This window comes from Salmo salar, chromosome 13 (assembly GCF_965601325.2).
Source record: "Salmo salar chromosome 13, fSalSal1, whole genome shotgun sequence".
In the NCBI taxonomy this organism is placed as follows: Eukaryota; Metazoa; Chordata; class Actinopteri; order Salmoniformes; family Salmonidae; genus Salmo; species Salmo salar.
The window spans coordinates 59,858,284-59,875,353 of NC_138303.1; the positions used below are offsets into that span (position 1 = coordinate 59,858,284).

General features: G+C 41.0%; 1 protein-coding gene across 4 annotated transcripts in view; it reads right to left on the bottom strand.

The window, feature by feature from the left end:
- Positions 1 to 17,070, bottom strand: part of gabrg2 (gamma-aminobutyric acid type A receptor subunit gamma2) — a 73,088-nt gene that overhangs the window by 7,437 nt on the left and 48,581 nt on the right. For 2 of the 4 annotated variants that reach the window (XM_014136810.3, XM_014136809.3), the window contains exons 7-9: positions 8,703 to 8,855; positions 3,240 to 3,445; positions 1,939 to 1,962 (exon numbers count right to left, since the gene is read on the bottom strand). In XM_014136810.3, coding sequence (XP_013992285.1) covers positions 1,939 to 1,962; positions 3,240 to 3,445; positions 8,703 to 8,855 — 383 coding nt within the window. The remainder of the gene's footprint in view (positions 1 to 1,938; positions 1,963 to 3,239; positions 3,446 to 8,702; positions 8,856 to 17,070) is intronic. The other 2 variants (XM_045693401.2, XM_014136812.3) reach the window with 1 other exon arrangement.

A 17,070-nucleotide genomic window follows, 5' to 3' on the forward strand; every position in this document is an offset into this window, starting at 1 on the left:
GCTTTATGAAGACTTCATGAGATGCACTTCAAATAAAGCGGGACCAATTCTTGTTCTGTACGTGGATGCCCTTGTATGGATTTCAGAGGGAGGAAATCGGAATTTATTGTAAATCGCTTATGATGTAAGCTGTATGATAAGAAAGACTCCTGAGCAGGGACTCACTGTTCCTCCATCCTCCATTTCCTGTCCCTAAATGGGTTAAATCAACTTCCATTTAAGCCTGCTCACCACTTAAGGGCACAGCGTTTTATTTCTGATGATTCCTAAAATAGGTCAGTGACATCAGTGAGTCCTTTGCTCCATCAGTCAAAAGAGGCACAATTAGCATTCAAATGGGGCATGTTCATGGGCTTTAATCTCAAAGCAACACGGCGCCTTTAAAAAAAAAAAAACTCTCATGATCAACTTTAAGAATGAGTTCTGACCCAGCATAATATTTTCTGTATGAGTCACTTAGAAATATAATGACGCAGTTACATATTGTATTGTCCCGCTTAAAATAAACTGAATGGAATCGCTACTAACTGAACAGAGACAAAGCCCCTAGCCTCTTTCAAAAGCCTTTTTGCTCTTCATGAGCCTTTACTGTAGCTATATTTACAATGTGATGCCGTGCCAGTACTATGTTTAGGTAATCATACTGCTTTCCGAATGTTTGGTCTTTATAAAATGATTCATATGTGTGTCAAGTACCACTTCTCAAATGCCATAAGCATTGGGGTAAATTGTTTAAGGCATGTGTCATCATAAAAGCTCAAAACACTGATTTGACTTTAACTCGCTCCCTGCAGCTCAAATTTGCCCAGCACTAGAACACAAGGGTTATTGTCGTCCCTTTGAAAACGATACATAACCATTGTGTAAAGCATGATTGGCTGGTTCCACAATACTGCCTGATTGATTGACAGCCGCCAGGGGATTTGCAGCAGGGAGCAGCATCAGGTCATGTGACTCGGTTCTCAAAGGGGGGTTGCACGGGAGAAGGAAGAGTGTGGTAGGAGCTAGCTCAAGCAGTGTAACAAACACAGATACTGCAGCGTGGCCGGGGTTTGCAAAACAAAACAGTGGCATTGCAGCTTTAACCGGATGAAAGTAGACAACCTCTAGGGAGGAATGATTGACGGAAACATAGGCTTCTGCTCTGGATCCGTACCACTTTAATCTAAGCTTAGTGTCAGCTGCAGTACATTTTTGTTGTTGATTATTTGTCAATTTAAAATAGCTATAGAAAATGCCCTTCCTATAAATGGCTGGTTCAAATGTTTACTGACAGTATTCTCTGACTAATGGTATTTAAATTCAGTCAAATGACCCATTAAGAAATGTTCTTTCATACCATAGATTAAGGGTGATTCGGGTTTTGAAAGCACACCATCTTCTTTATTCGAGTGTTAAATATAGCTCTTCAGTAGCACCCTGTGCAATGTGAGCGTATCTACTCTGCTGCGTGTGTAGCCATTAAGATGATCACTACTAATGAGGCCTAGCACAGTGTAGGGGTTGTCTACTTCAGTCTGTTAAGGCTCTGCTGACTCTATAGGAAGCGTCAGGTTAAAAGCCCCACAAATACACGGGGTAGGTTAACTGATAGCGGAGAAAAAGATGCCACCGGTTTACAGTCAAAATTGCACAGTGTGAGGCAGAAAGAAATGGGGGAAAAGCCAGAATGAAACCATTGCGTGCCATCTTTTTACTAGTGACGTGTGTGGGCTGGTTGAAAGAGCGGAATGTTGTCACTACACAAGTACGTCTGGCTGCCTCCGCACTTTCCTGTGAGCACTTTGTTTGATGGTATTGCGGAAGAGATTCTGAGGTAAAGGTAAAGAAAGGGTATCTAAAACAGACAAGTAGCAGTGCGATGCGCTAGCTGGGGCCAGAAAGAGGCAAAATGCAGCAGACACATGCAGTCAATAGTTGAAACTAAAGGCAATATACCTTTGAGGAAAAGAGCCGGAGGAGCTTTTGTCCCATCAGGAAACAAAGAATATGTGGAATTAAAAGAAAACAACACAAAAAAAATAACACATGTAAATAAACAAAAACATAGAGAACATCAAAAGAACACAAAAGTAGAAAGAGAACAGTATACTGTAGAGAGACACACATACAGGAGGAGGAAGGTGCATGACAGGATACATCACACTGGAGACCAGGTTGATCCCCAGCCAAATCTACCTTTAGAGATGTGCTATATCCATGATAAAAACAAACTTGACATCAATGGTTTAGGGGTGATATTGATCCTAGTAGGGCTCAAAGCTGACCCGTTACACCAACAAGACAATGTCATTTTTTTGTACAGATAATGGCATTTGTATCTAAAAAAACATATTGAATATGGATTTGTAGTACTTTATACTCTCTTTCTCCATCTAACTTAAAATACCTTAGATTACCTAATCAGTTCCAGTACGCATACATTTAGTAGATTGATTATAAATAACCTGTTGTTGTCCTCATGCATAATGCAAATATCTGAACAAATACCATCATAACATGAAATAGGACATTATTATGTTTTATTTTTCATGAAATGGTTAGACCCTTACACCCAAAGCCTATGAGAAATTAAAGGCTGTTATTTCCTCGATTTCCTGTTTTATTCTTAGCTATTCATGAAGATCAAAAGGAGCTCAGTCAAAGGCTTCTGCATCATATCTTGGCAGACCATGTGAAGAACCTCAGGGAGAACAACCTCGGTGAGAACATCCAGATCATTACTCATTCATCCTGCACACATGTATATCCAAAAGCAAATCTTAGTTACAGAGAAGCTGAAACTGCAGCATCCCATAGCCTGTTCAGTACCTTGCTAGCTAACTCTGGTGCTTTCACTTTAGCCACCATGATGTTGTGGGGATTTGAAGCCCCTAAGAAAACGTCTAGTCATGTGACAAAGGTCTAAATTACAACTGCACAGCTGTGGTGTGGATTAAGGACAGGTTCAATCTCTCCCGTGCCTCTCATGCAGACTGCATGGCACTCACAATGTCTTCTCCCTTAAGGGAACCTAGTAGTAGTAGGCTATACATTACAGTAACACAGTAATACAGTGAGAGTGATTGGTAAAGCTTTCAGAGGCTGGAAATAAGAACTCTGTGAAAACACACTAAGCTCAAATGCTAAATTCTTTGAGGAGAAATGTACACATATACTATAAGTTCCCTGACAGATAATCCGGCAATTTTGTATTCACTACTTGTGGGCCTATTTTGTTTTGGATATACAACACTCACCGGGTTTTTATTTTTCTTGTCCTTTTTTGTGCTTGGCTTCCTGTTGCTCACAAAGTAGTGCAGTGTTCCATACTCTATCAGAGCGGCGAAAACAAAGATGAAGCACACGGACACGAAGAGGTCCATGGCCGTCACGTAGGATACCTTAGGCAGCGACTTCCTGGCTATGGTACTCAGCGTAGTCATGGTCAGCACAGTGGTAATGCCTGTCAATGGACAAGAGCGTCAAGATGAGGGTATAGAGATGTTATAGCAGCAAAGGGTAACATATACCATTTGTGACCTATTTTAAGAAGCTAGGCGAACAGTTGAAGTCGGAAGTTAACATACACTTAAGTTGGAGTCATTAAAACCTTTTTTCAACCTGTCACAAATTTCTTGTTAACATACTATAGTTTTGGCAAGTCGGTTAGGATATCTACTTTGTGCATGACACAAGTAATTTTTCCAACAATTGTTTACAGACAGATTATTTCACTTATAATTCAATGTATCACAGTTCCAGTGGGAATTAGTGTTTACATACACTAAGTTGACTGTGCCTTTAAACAGCGTGGGAAATTCCAGAAAATGATATCATGGCTTTAGAAGCTTCTGATAGAATAATTGACATCATTTGAATTACTTGGAGGTGTACCTGTGGATGTATTTCAAGGCCTACCTTCAAACTCCGTGCCTCTTTGCTTGACATCATGGGAAAATCAAAAGAAATCAGCCAAGATGTCAGAAAAAAAAGTAGACCTCCACAAGTCTGATTAATCTTTGGGAGCAATTTCCAAATGCCTGAAGGTATCACGTTCCTCTGTACAAACAATAGTACGCAAGTATAAACACCATGGGACCACGCAGCTGTCATACCGCTCAGGAAGGAGACGTATTCTGTCGCCTAGAGATGAAGGTACTTTGGTGCAAAAAGTGGAAATCAATCCCAGAACAACAGCAAAGGACCTTGTGAAGATGCTGGAGGAAATGGGTACAAAAGTATTTATATCCACAGTAAAACAAGTCCTATATCGCCATAACCTGAAAGGCCGCTCAGCAAGGAAGAAGTCAGACTACGGCTTGCAACTGCACATGGGGACGAAGATCGTACTTTTTGGAGAAATGTCCTCTGGTCTGATGAAACAAAAATAGAGCTGTTTGGCCATAATGACCATCGTTATGCTTGGAGGAAAAAGGGGGAGGATTGCAAGCCGAAGAACACCATCCCAACTGTGAAGCACAGGGGTGGCAGCATCATGTTGTGGGGGTGCTTTGCTGCAGGAGGGACTGGTGCACTTCACAAAATAGATGGCATCATGAGAAGGGAAAATTATGTGGATATATTGAAGTAATATCTCAAGACATCAGTCAGGACCTTAAAGCTTGGTCGCAAATGGGTCTTCCAAATGGACAATGACTCCAAGCAACCTTCCAAAATGGCTTAAGGACAACAAAGTCAAGGTATTGGAGTGGCCATCACAAAGCCCTGACCTCAATCCTATAGAAAATGTGTGGGCAGAACTGAAAAAGCGTGTGCGAGCAAGGAAGCCTACAAACCTGACTAGGTTTACACCTGCTCTGTCAGGAGGACTGGGCCAAAATTCACCCAATTTATTGTGGCAAGCTTGTGGAAGGCTACCCAAAACATTTGACCCAAGTTAAACAATTTAAAGGCAATGCTACCAAATACTAATTGAGTGTATGTACACTTCTGACCCACTGGGAATGTGATGAAAGAAATAAAAGCTGAAATAAATCATTCTCTCCACTATTATTCTGACATTTTACATTCTTAAAATAAATTGGTGATCCTAACTGACCTAAGACAGGGACTTTTTACTAGGATTAAACATAAGGAATTGTGAAAAACTGAGTTTAAATGTATTTGGCTAAGGTGTATGTAAACGTCCGACTTCAACTGTATGTCACACGTCACAATTTCACAGGAGAATCAATTTTTAAATGTTTATTATTATAATTTTTTTTAAGTATTTGTTTTTTGGCAGAAATCAAATTGTTTTGGTCACATACACATGATTAGCAGATGTTATTGCGAGTGTAGCGAAATGCTTGTGCTTCTAGTTCCGACAGTGTAGCAATATCTAACATGTAATCTAACAATTCCACAACAACTACTTAATACACACAAATCTAAGTAAAGGAATGGAATAAGAATATATACATATAAATATATAAATAGCAATGACCGAGCGGCATAGGCAAGATGCAATAGATGGTATAAAATACAGAGATGAGTAATGCAAGAAATGTAAACAGTTTTAAAGTGGCATTATTGAAGTGACTAGTGATCCATTATTAAAGTGGCCAATGATTTCAAGTCTGTATGTAGGCAGCAGCCTCTCTGTGTTAGTGATGGCTGTTTTACAGTCTGAATGCCTTGAGATAGAGAAATGCCTTCTTGAACATGTGAACTCCCATGTGCCTTAATAACAAACTTGTATGCCATCTGTAAATACGAATACAATTGTTAAATTACAAGCCTAGTTGGTTTAGCCACGGAAAAAGTCAGGAACCTTCCCACTAGCCATTATTGGCTGAGATAATGGGGGGCTTGACATGCCGAGAGATAGGTTTGGATTAGTCTGCCATGCAGCTCGCGTCTGTCTAACATGAACTGCTCAGTATGTGTAGATAATCTTTGCTACCGCAGCTTTTTTTAAAGATATAATGTTAGCCATGGTGAAGTGTTGCTACTACTCTCAACAAAATTACTGTCCTTAATTTAGCAGGCACTATCGACAAAGACGGGGAAAAAGGAAAAAGTTGTGATAGACTACTTTCTGCACACGGTCAGTGTAAACTGGAGTGACTTGACACAAAGGGCCAAACAAGCTGTAGCTAGCTACACATTAAACGGAAAAGACAAAGGACGTCTTACTTAAAGTGGTTCCAGTCTGCCATAATGTGTGCCGTCATCCACGTATACGGGTAAGAGTCTAGCTACATTTTCAGATATTATAAGTTCATAATTCTGTCAGGAAGTCGTTTTTTTGCAAGTTAAATCGTACTGTTCGCTAGCTAAAAAAACATTAGCTCGCTGTCTCGCAAGCTAATGTTACGTGTATAATCTGAGTAGTAATATTATTAGTATATCAGAAAACCATTTACATTGCTAGTTATAGCTTAATGTTAGCTAACTAACATTGAACCTAGTTGATTAGCTTTAGCTACCTGCAGATTCATCCTACAGCATTTCATGCATGGTGGCTAGCTATGACATTCAGTTTGTACTGTAGCTATGGGGTTGGGATTATGGTTTATGTTTAGCTAGCTAACTTCATTGTTTAGCTAGCTAGCTGTGACCAACCACCTAATCGAGGTGGTCGGTCACATTTTTAGGGATGTTGGTCACATTTTTAGGGATTTTGGATTCTAGGATTTGGGGATATTGTGCTGTGGTGGCATTAAAAAATGTAGGAGATGTAGAAGGCTAACATGAAAAGTTGTGAGAGTATTCCTTTAATTATTGTTGATTTATCTACTTATTCAATGGTCTCAGAGATGTGAGAAAATAAGATACAAAAACTCTAAATAAACTTTCTGAAAAAAAATGTATTCTCATAGGAGATTATTAGAATGGAGGAATCTCAGACTGGTTGAACAAAATAAAATATGTATGATATACAGTGGGGATGGTTGAACAATTTTAGCATGCTGCAAATGAATAGAGCTTGCTATTTTATCCTTATGGGTTTTAAATGCATTACATACTTTATTCCAGCAGGTTATACCAAAGTGCTTTATCTGGACATGTAACATATAATCCATATAATACTTATACCCCAAATAAAAGGAACCCAATGAAACAATATCATTTAGTATAGTGATCAGAAAAAAATATTCCGGAACGGGTTTGAGTACAGCATTACGTGAAACTAAAGGATTATTTAATGCAGTGTCTGTTTAATTGCAACCAATTGACACAGTATGATGTATAGTCTCCCATAACGGATGGCATAGCGACCAGCTGTTTTGGTTTGCTTGATCCACAACATATCCATGCTTTCGAATTCAGCCAATATGTTCATACCATGCTTTACCACCAGCCATCTGGTGCATGTAAGAGACATGATGATGTTGAGGGAGACACTTCATCAGGGGAAACCCTTTAACGAAGCACACAGATAGTACAGATATGTCTTTATCGTGTACATCTTCCAACATCCCTGCCTCAAACACACACTCCAGCTCTTCAACAAGTCACTCTAATATATCATGAGGGCTTTAGGCTAATCTGGTTGTTATTTATCTATTTTTTATTCAAAACGAGAGACATCATCATGCCTCAAGATTAATGTTGTAATATCCATAGGGGTGCCTGGAGTGATTGTGATATTTGGTTGGATGGCACTGAAGGATTAAGAATTATGTCACAGCCATTAATCCTTCCAGCTAGCGAACCAACATTTACCTCCCTGTTATCTTTGGGAAGGAAATTAAGCTATTTGACTCCATTTACATTTTGGCAGGCAACTCAATTTGTCATGATATTAGTAAAATGTTATGAAGATTATATAAAAAAATATATATATCTAAGACATAGACACAGGCAGTACATTTACAGGTGTTCCCTGTAGCTCAGTTGGTAGAGCATGGTGTTTGCAACGCATGGTGTTTGCAACGCCAGGGTTGTGGGTTCGATTTCCCACGGGGGGCCAGTACGGGAAGAAAAAAAAAATGTATGAAATGTAAGTTGCTCTGAATAAGAGCGTCTGCTAAATGACTAAAATGTAAATTTAATAATAAATTAACCTCTCACAGTAATAAGGTATTACATTGTTTCTAAAAGTCAAAAAGCACTTCTCTGGTAAGATGTAAATGTAAGAAGTGGATGTCTGTGAACTGGATTGATTTACGTTCAGCAATACTTCCAAAGTTCCTGGTGTGACTGCTTGTGGTCAGGGTCGAGAGGCTTGGAGGTGCATAAGAAACTGACTAAGGAATATGTAACTAAAAGATGACGTTCTCTGAAGATGTCCACCCTTTTGGAGACAAGGGCAGGTTCAATAGCTCACACATTCTCCTCAAACGTTCCCCCTTTTGCTTCAAGCAAAGTTCGGCCCCTGCATTTTTACGCAAAGGCTGCATCTCCCCTGAGCTTTGCATAAAACATATGCGTCAGGCTGGGCTCATAGAATCAAGATGGACTAGTTGCTGAAGCAGCTGCCCTCTCTGGGCGCTAAAGGTCGGTCTCGGACCACAACGAGTCCTATTTTATGAGAGACAGAGATTAATTAGGGACCACACTGCTAATGAACTCCACTGATAAAGCCGCAAAAACGTATGTTTGTGTTGGGGCTAGGTTGGCTGATTATGAAAATGAATGTTTGGCGTGAATCTGATGAGATTAAATACAGGGCAGAGGCAGAATTATCACTCTCTTTTATTCTCTGCTTATTTATCTTGAATTCGATTGAAATCAATGAATTATGGATGAGATTTGTATTGCTTTGTTGTTACCTAAGGATGTTCTAGCAGGTACAGCATCCTTGTTGATCCAGAAGGAGACCCAGGAGAGGACAACGATGAGGGTGCAGGGGATGTAGGTCTGAATGGTGAAGTAACCCATCCTCCTGCTCAGGTCGAAGAAGACTGTCAGAACAACGTAGTCTCCTAAAGACGAGAGACAACAAGAGAGAAAGCAGAACATTGAATCACCATATGGAAATTACACTGAACTAAAATATAAACGCAACAAGTAAAGTGTTGGTCACATGTTTCAAGAACTGAAATAAAACATCCCAGACATTTTCTATATAGACAAAAAGCTTATTCCTCTGAAATTGTATGCACAAATGTGTTTACATCCCTATTGGTGAGCATTTTTCCTTTGCCAATGTGTATGGGGTAAAGGTGGTTTTGCAATGACCAAATGTCGTTTTATTTTACTTTTGTATCTGTTTTGATTGTTTCTCATCACAATTTATTTGTGCTGCTGAGGAGTATTTATGTCTGTAATAAAGCCTGGCTCCCCATTGGGTGAGCCTGGCTGCCAAGTGGTTGGTCCTATGCCTTCCCAGGCCCACCCATGGCTGCACCTCTACCCAGTCATGTGAAATTCATAGATTAGGGCCTAAATGAATTAATTTCAATTGACTGATTTCCATATATGAAGTGTAGCTCAGTGAAATTGTTGCATTTGCGTTTATATTTTTGTTCAGTACACATAATATGCAGGAAGGCAATGCAGTCAATACAACTTGAATCACCATAGAGAAATACATAAATGCCATACAGTCAACACATAAACAGTAGACAGAAGTAGGTAAATATGTGGGATTTTAGTATTGCGTATACTGGAAATCCGATGTGCCCATAACAGCACAACATCCATCCTGAAGACTACATCTCCCCTTATCACAGGGTATCCCTGCCTCCTACACCTTCCGGGATCTGCTCTATTCTGTCCGCTATACGGAGTTACAAAGTTCGTAAGAGTGCCAGCAGCTCACCCTGCATGTGTAGGTTTACAGAGAGCTCACCGTATGATGTACACTAATTGATTAACACCACGATGTAAGCTGTGTCAGAAACCCTCCTGTCCCCTACTATAGTTTTGTGCTTGTAAGCCTGTGAGGCATTGAGCATACTCTCCTAGCCCCTTTTCTGCTCGGCGAGTGGGGCAGCGCTGCTTCTCAGATGGAATGAGAACAGCTGGCTTTATTAATAAAGCACCAAGCAATTTGGAAACCTGGTAATTTATCTCACGAGTAAAAAAAAAAAAGAAACACACGTTGTCTGCCATTTCTGCAAAACACCAACATCTGTGTGCACACAGCAGGACTTTGTGATCAATCCCAGGTTACACCTTTCCTCACCCCCACACTGATGGCATCATTAGATAGCCGAGTACAGCGGCAGAAAGGGAGAAAGAGCACCATTACCGCTCTTATCTCCGTGTTATTTTCTGCTGATGAGGCAGTTGGTAGGAGGAGAGAGAGACATGAAGGATGATCTGAGGGGTCTGTGGTCCACTATTTGTTTTTATTAACATTACATAAGTTAAGGCCTGGAAGTTGCACAGAGAGCCCCTGGCAGCTGACAAACTGCCAGTTAATACATTTATTGAGCTTGGTCAGCAGTGGCTTAGCCACATTGCATTACCCTCCACTATTTATAATGAAGGGCATCGCCAACGGACTCAAATACTACCTTAGTGTAAGACATCCCCCGCTGCGCAACAGTACAGAACATCTCTGGCAGTGTTTCCTACAGTCACTACAGAGAACAGTGCTCTCTTGATAGAGACTTGAGGTGAGGATATCGACAACCTCCTCCATTAGGGATCATGGCTAATGTATCAGCATCAATTCAATAATGCCTTCCTGTTGTCCTGAAACACTCAGCTTTCTTGTTTATCGCCTTGTCTATTTGTTTAGCTCAGAAACCCATTATCTCTCACCACGGCAAACATTATTATTCCGTCAGTGGACAACACAAGAGTTGGAGCTAGCAAATGAATGAGAGGTAAAATGGAGATACGATAGCTAGATATACAGTTGAAGTCGGAAGTTTACATACACTTAGGTTGGAGTCATTAAAACCTGTTTTTCAAACACTCCACAAATTTCTTGTTAACAAACTGTAGTTTTGGCAAGTCGGTTAGGACATCTACTTTGTGCAAGACACAAGTCATTTTTCCAACAATTGTTTACGGACTGATTATTTCACTTCTAATTCACTGTATCACAATTCCAGTGGGTCAGAAGTTTACATACACTAAGTTGACTGTGCCATTAAACAGCTAGGAAACTTCCAGAAAATTATGTCATAACATTAGAAGCTTCTGATAGGCTAATTGACATCATTTGAGTCAATTGGAGGTGTACCTGTGGCTGTATTTCAAGGCCTGCCTTCAAACTCGGTGCCTCTTTGCTTGACATCATGGGAAAATCAAAAGCAATCAGCCAAGACCTCATAAAAAAAATTGTAGACCTTCACAACTCTGGTTCATCCTTGGGAGAAATTTCCAAACGCCTGAAGGTACCACGTTCATCTGTACAAACAATAGTACAAAAGTATAAACATCATGGGACCACGCAGCCGTCATACCGCTCAGGAAGGAGACGCGTTCTGTCTCCTAGAGATGAAGGTACTTTGGTGAGAAAAGTGGAAATCAATCCCAGAACAACAGCAAAGGACCTTGTGAAGACGCTGGAGGAAACAGGTACAAAAGTGTCTATATCCACAGTAAAACGAGTCCTATATCGACATAACCTGAAAGGCCGCTCAGCAAGGAAGAAGCCACTGCACCAAAACCGCCATAAAATGGCAAGACTACGGTTTGCAACTGCACATGGGGACAAAGATTGTACATTTTGGAGAAATGTCCTCTAGTCTGGTGAAACAAAAACATAACTGTTTGGCCATAATGACCATCGTTATGCTTGGAGGAAAAAGGGGGATGCTTGCAAGCCGAAGAACACCATCCCAACCGTGAAGCACAGGGGTGGCAGCATCATGTTGTGGGGGTGCTTTGCTGCAGGAGGGACTGGTGCACTTCACAAAATAGATAGCCTCATGAGGAAGGAAAATTATGTGGATATATTGAAGCAACATCTCAAGACATCAGTCAGGAAGTTAAAGCTTGGTTGCAAATGGCTCTTCCAAATGAACAATGACCCAAAGAAAACTTCCAAAGTTGTGGCAAAATGCCTTAAGGACAACAAAGTCAAGGTATTGGAGTGGCCGTCACAAAGCCCTGACCTCAAACCTATAGAAAATGTGTGGGCAGAAGTGATAAAGTGTGTGCGAGCAAGGCCTACAAACCTGACTCAGTTACACCTGCTCTGTCAGGAGGAATGGGCCAAAATTCAACCAACTTATTGTGGGAAGCTTGTGGAAGGCTACCCAAAATGTTTGACCCAAGTTAAACAATTTAAAGGCAATGCTACCAAATACTAATTGAGTGTATGTAAACCTCTGACCCACTGGGAATGTGATGAAAGAAATAAAAGCTGAAATAAATCATTCTCTCTACTATTATTCTGACATTTCACATTCTTAAAATAAAGTGGTGAACCTAACTGACCTAATACAGGGACTTTTTACTAGGATTAAATGTCAGGAATTGTGAAAAACTGAGTTTAAATGTATTTGGCTAAGGTGTATGTAAACTTCCGACTTCAACTGTATCTGGTTAATCCCATTTACGCATTACATGAGTGCAGTAGACAGTGTGATGAACAAAGTACATAGGGTGTAGCTTTGATACACACACCACTGATGAACACAACCCACATCATGTTTCGATGGGGCTACGCACGGCACGGCAGCAGTGACACATCACACATTATCATGGCCCACGGCTCACCATTCCTGGCTCTCCTCTTTTCTTTTTTCTGTGTTTCAGTAAAAGCCCTAAAAATAGCCCTCCCAAATTATTTAGTGAAATGTAATATTGGGTCCTTGGCATGTGCTGCATAGGTCTCCCTCTATCTCTCCCTCCACAGAATCTACAAAGCTTCTGTGAGGGAAGTAGCCGGCTCATCCCAATGCATTTCTCAGTGCACTCCAGGACATCAAAGGGCCCTGTCTGCTTCTCCCTAATGACAGCCTAGCGTGTGCACACGAATGCCCGCACGCACACGCACACGCACACACACACACCACACACACACACACACACACACACACACACACACACACACACACACCTCAAAGCTCCTCTCTTTCTGTCAGAAGATCTGATCTGTCAGCCCACAAGATAATGGAACAAATGGCGTAGGTGTAGAAATGCCTGTCCTCCTTTAATCTTCACACCGTGGGAATGCATGAAGCAACGCTGCCTTCTCACAGGCAGGCAACTCTTCTGGTGGGACTATACCTAATATATTTATCATATTTCTCTTACTTCTCTTTGACGTGAGAAAATGCAAGGCCCTTATCCAGGAACATTAAAGATGGTTGGAAATCGGCTCAATGGTTTTGGTTGGGTCATGCCAATGAAGATGAAGCCTCTTCAATATTCATGTTGAGATACTGTAGATCTTGGATTCAATTAGCCTATGTGGGTTAAAATATTTCTTCCTCGTCTAATGGTTAGCCTAACTGGTGGGCTATTGGTTGGAGATGTTCTGTTTTGTTCTATTTAAATAGACCTCTTGCTCTACTATAAAACAGAACATTTTAGAAAAAATGATAATGCTGTGAAAAATCCACCATATAGTCTAAACAATGACTCAAAATCGAACTCATTGTTTATATTGAGATATTGTTTTCTGTATTTGTATTAGTATAGCTGCACATTTTCCTGATGCAGGCAATTTAGTAAGAAACCTCACAGATGTAATCGTCTCCTCCTGTAAAGATTTATGGAATGCAATAATAACTTGGCGAGGAAGATCATTCAGAGCACACTGTTAAAACCTCTGGGACTGCTAGATAGAATTAAACACACAACCCAGGCCTCGCTCTGCTCATACTCCAACCATCCCAGATCCCACTGCAACAAGATTACTGTGGTAAAAAAGCAGTTAAATTTCCTATTGTAGATGGAAAGAAATATTGTCTTTGGATGGGTGGAGGAAATGCTGAAACATCAGTCCCAGGTATGTTGCTGGTTGCATATTGCCGGGTCGACTGGTTTCAGGAGATGGGATATGGTAATCCCAGGTTGGGTTGCTGACTAGTAGAAAAGCTGCTGCCACAGGAGAATCTCTCTCACCCCCTATAAATTGGCATGATGGAGACAGGCAGGCTTGGACCTGCGGCACATGTTGTCCGTCCCACGGTCAGAGGCATCTGGTGACAGGATGGCATGATGTCTTGCTATGGCCTCAGCCTCGCTGTCAAGGGTCGGCTATGAGAGGAGACGGTATGCATAACCACAGAGCACCGTCTATGAGAAAGGATAGTAAGCATGACTGTGGGCTCAGCTACAGTATAAGAGGAGATGTTGAGCAGCACAATACACTGGGGAGTGGGGACAGAGCAGTTACAGTGTCTGTCTAGGGTCTTTATTAATGCCTATGTGCGGAGGATTATACAGCATGTCTTAGTCAGGGAATAGTGTGCCCGCTGTTCAAAGAGATTACCACCATGGTCTCAGGTCCAGGATCGGACTACCACATCTGGGGTTTACGTAACCACCCAGATCTGAATTTTAACTCCCGTCCAGTCAGTCCCCACTCCCCATATCTAATACATTTATTTCCTTATCTTCCTCCGCTTGCTACCCATTTGAAGTGGTTTAGGGGGAGACTTATCCCCTTCACAGAACAATCAGAGCGCTGATGAGCAAACTCTAATCCCGGATGTGCTTGGAAAAATAAGATAATCTGCAATTCAAAAAGACAAGATCTAATTAGTGAAGGCAAGCCAATGCGGTGGTTGTCGGTAGACCTGGAGCTTCGACAGTAAGGAGATGCACCCTTATAGCTTAGAGGTATGCAGAACAGTGCAATTAGGGCAGGCTTTCCAAACCCAAAACAGAAGGCATGGGGTCTGTTCAATCATACTCATACTGTACTGCACGTGCTGTCATTTTCTAGTTGTCATAGCAATATTTTCTCTACGCACGGATCCATCCTCGCAAAGTAATAAGTTTAGAGGGGTTTTTCGAGGAGCTCCTACAAGCTGAGAATATTTCACATTTCATTTGGACATGGGAAAGGTGCAAAATAGCTTACACGACAGCTCAGCTGTAATAGTGGAATTATATCACAGAGATTCATGTTGAATGTACCAGCTACCACTATCTTAGAGAAAGGTAATCCTCTCATTGCCTGCAGTCTAAGTGATCTGACATCTAATGTATAGTCTCAGAAATATGATCTGAGTTGGTTGCTCAGATTTCCATGAAGAGATTACATACTATATTATAGTACTATGGAGCACACTTTCTTTTGTAGTAAACAATAAAACGTATGTCAAAAACTAATCAGCGAGCCACAAGTTAAAGTGAGACCAGCAAGTCTCCTCTCACCTCATAATTTCCTTGTTTATTAGCTTGGAGAGCTATTAGGGCTAGAGTGAGTAGGGAGCCATAGACTCCTGTGTCATGTCCATAGGGGTTACTAAGGCACGTGCCCCCTCAGATTTGTCCTGTTCTACATTTTTTAGATGTTTTGACTAAACTTCATTTTTAAGCACACACTTTATCATAATTCATTCTCCCAAGTAAGTAGTCCATTTGTAGGTGCACGGAACAAAGATACCGGACGCTAGATACTCTAGTGCCTGCAGTATCGTCAGTGGAGGAGGAGAGAGAGAATAGAGTGACACTCACAGCGTTGGATTTGATTTTAGCTGCCGGTGATGGGCAAGAGGTATGTTCGTAAATTCATTTGATCAAGTTATGAAGCCTATTGATTCCTTGATGAATAAATAAAACAAACATGTTTTGTTTTTTTCTCTGTAATACTAGCCACCTAGCAATTTTATTGTATGGAAATTCATAGACTGTGAATACAATCCATAGACAGAGATTTGAATACATTTAGATTGTTATTTTCAAAACTCAAATTACAATAAATATATACATAATTATTGACTAAAATGTATTTAATTATTCGGTTATGATACTATATACCAGTGTGGTAATTCTACTAAACTTCTAAAGATTAAAAGTTCTTAAAGAATCAACATGCAACATTAATAAAAATTACAATTAAACAGGCAAAGAGATAAGCTTAGACAGGCAAAGAGATAAGCTTAGACAAACTTTGCGGAAAAAGATACATTTTTTTTACATGGAAAAGGGCATAATGATTATGGTTCTAGATTGCAAGAAAAAAGCTGTTTCAGGTGTTTGAAAAATGCTAAAATCCCCTGCTCTGGATGGGGGCCTGACACCGCCCCCCCACCCCCTCCCCTCCATCCTCACGTACTTCGTGCCCCTCTAAAACAATGGGTGCATGATGTCCCTGCTAGAGCCAAAAGGGAGCCCTGGACTCCTCCCCTCGGGAACATGATGGCAATTTACTGAGCTCTCATAGACTTTGTTTGCCGATCTCAACAAACTATTTCTGTACGGGCCTCGCTTTGTGCACAGGGGCATTGTCATGCTGAAACAAGAAATGGACTTCCCTCAATGTTGGAAGCACAGAATAGTCTAGAATATTATTGTATGCTGTAGCATTCAGATTTCCCTTCACTGAAACTAAGGGGCCTAGCCCAAACTATGGAAAACAGCCCCAGACCAATATTCCTCCTCCACCAAACTTTACACGTGGCACTATGAATTGGGGCAGGTAGCGTTCTCCTGGCATCCACCAAACGCAGATTAATCTGTTGGACTGCCAGATAGTGAAGCGTGATTTATTGATTTTAGGCTTGTGTGCGGCTGCTTGGCCATGGAAACCCATTTCATGAAGCTCCTGAAGAACAGTTATTGTGCTGAAGTTGCTTCTAGAGGCAGTTAGGAACTCGGTAGTGAGTGTTGCAACCGAGGACAGATTAATTTTATGCGCTACACACTTCAGCACTCAACGGTCCCGTTCTGTGAGCTTGTGTGGCCTACCACTTCGAGGCTGAGCCGTTGTTGCACATAGACGTTTCCACTTCACAATAACAGCACTTACAGTTGACCGTGGCAGCTCTAGAGGGGCAGAAATTTGACGAACAGACTTGTTGGAAAGGTGGCATCCTATGACAGTGCCACGTTGAAAATCACTGAGCTCTTCTTTAAGGCCATTCTACTGCCAATGTTTGTCTATGGAGAGTGCATAGTTGTGTGCTCGATTTGGCTGTCAGCAACGGGTGTGGCTGAAATAGCTGAATCTACTAATTTGAAGGGGTGTTCACATACTTTTAATTATATAGTGTATGTGGATTTTTCATATCGGCTTTCTTTTCTGAGTGGCGACATTACATCTAATCAAACATC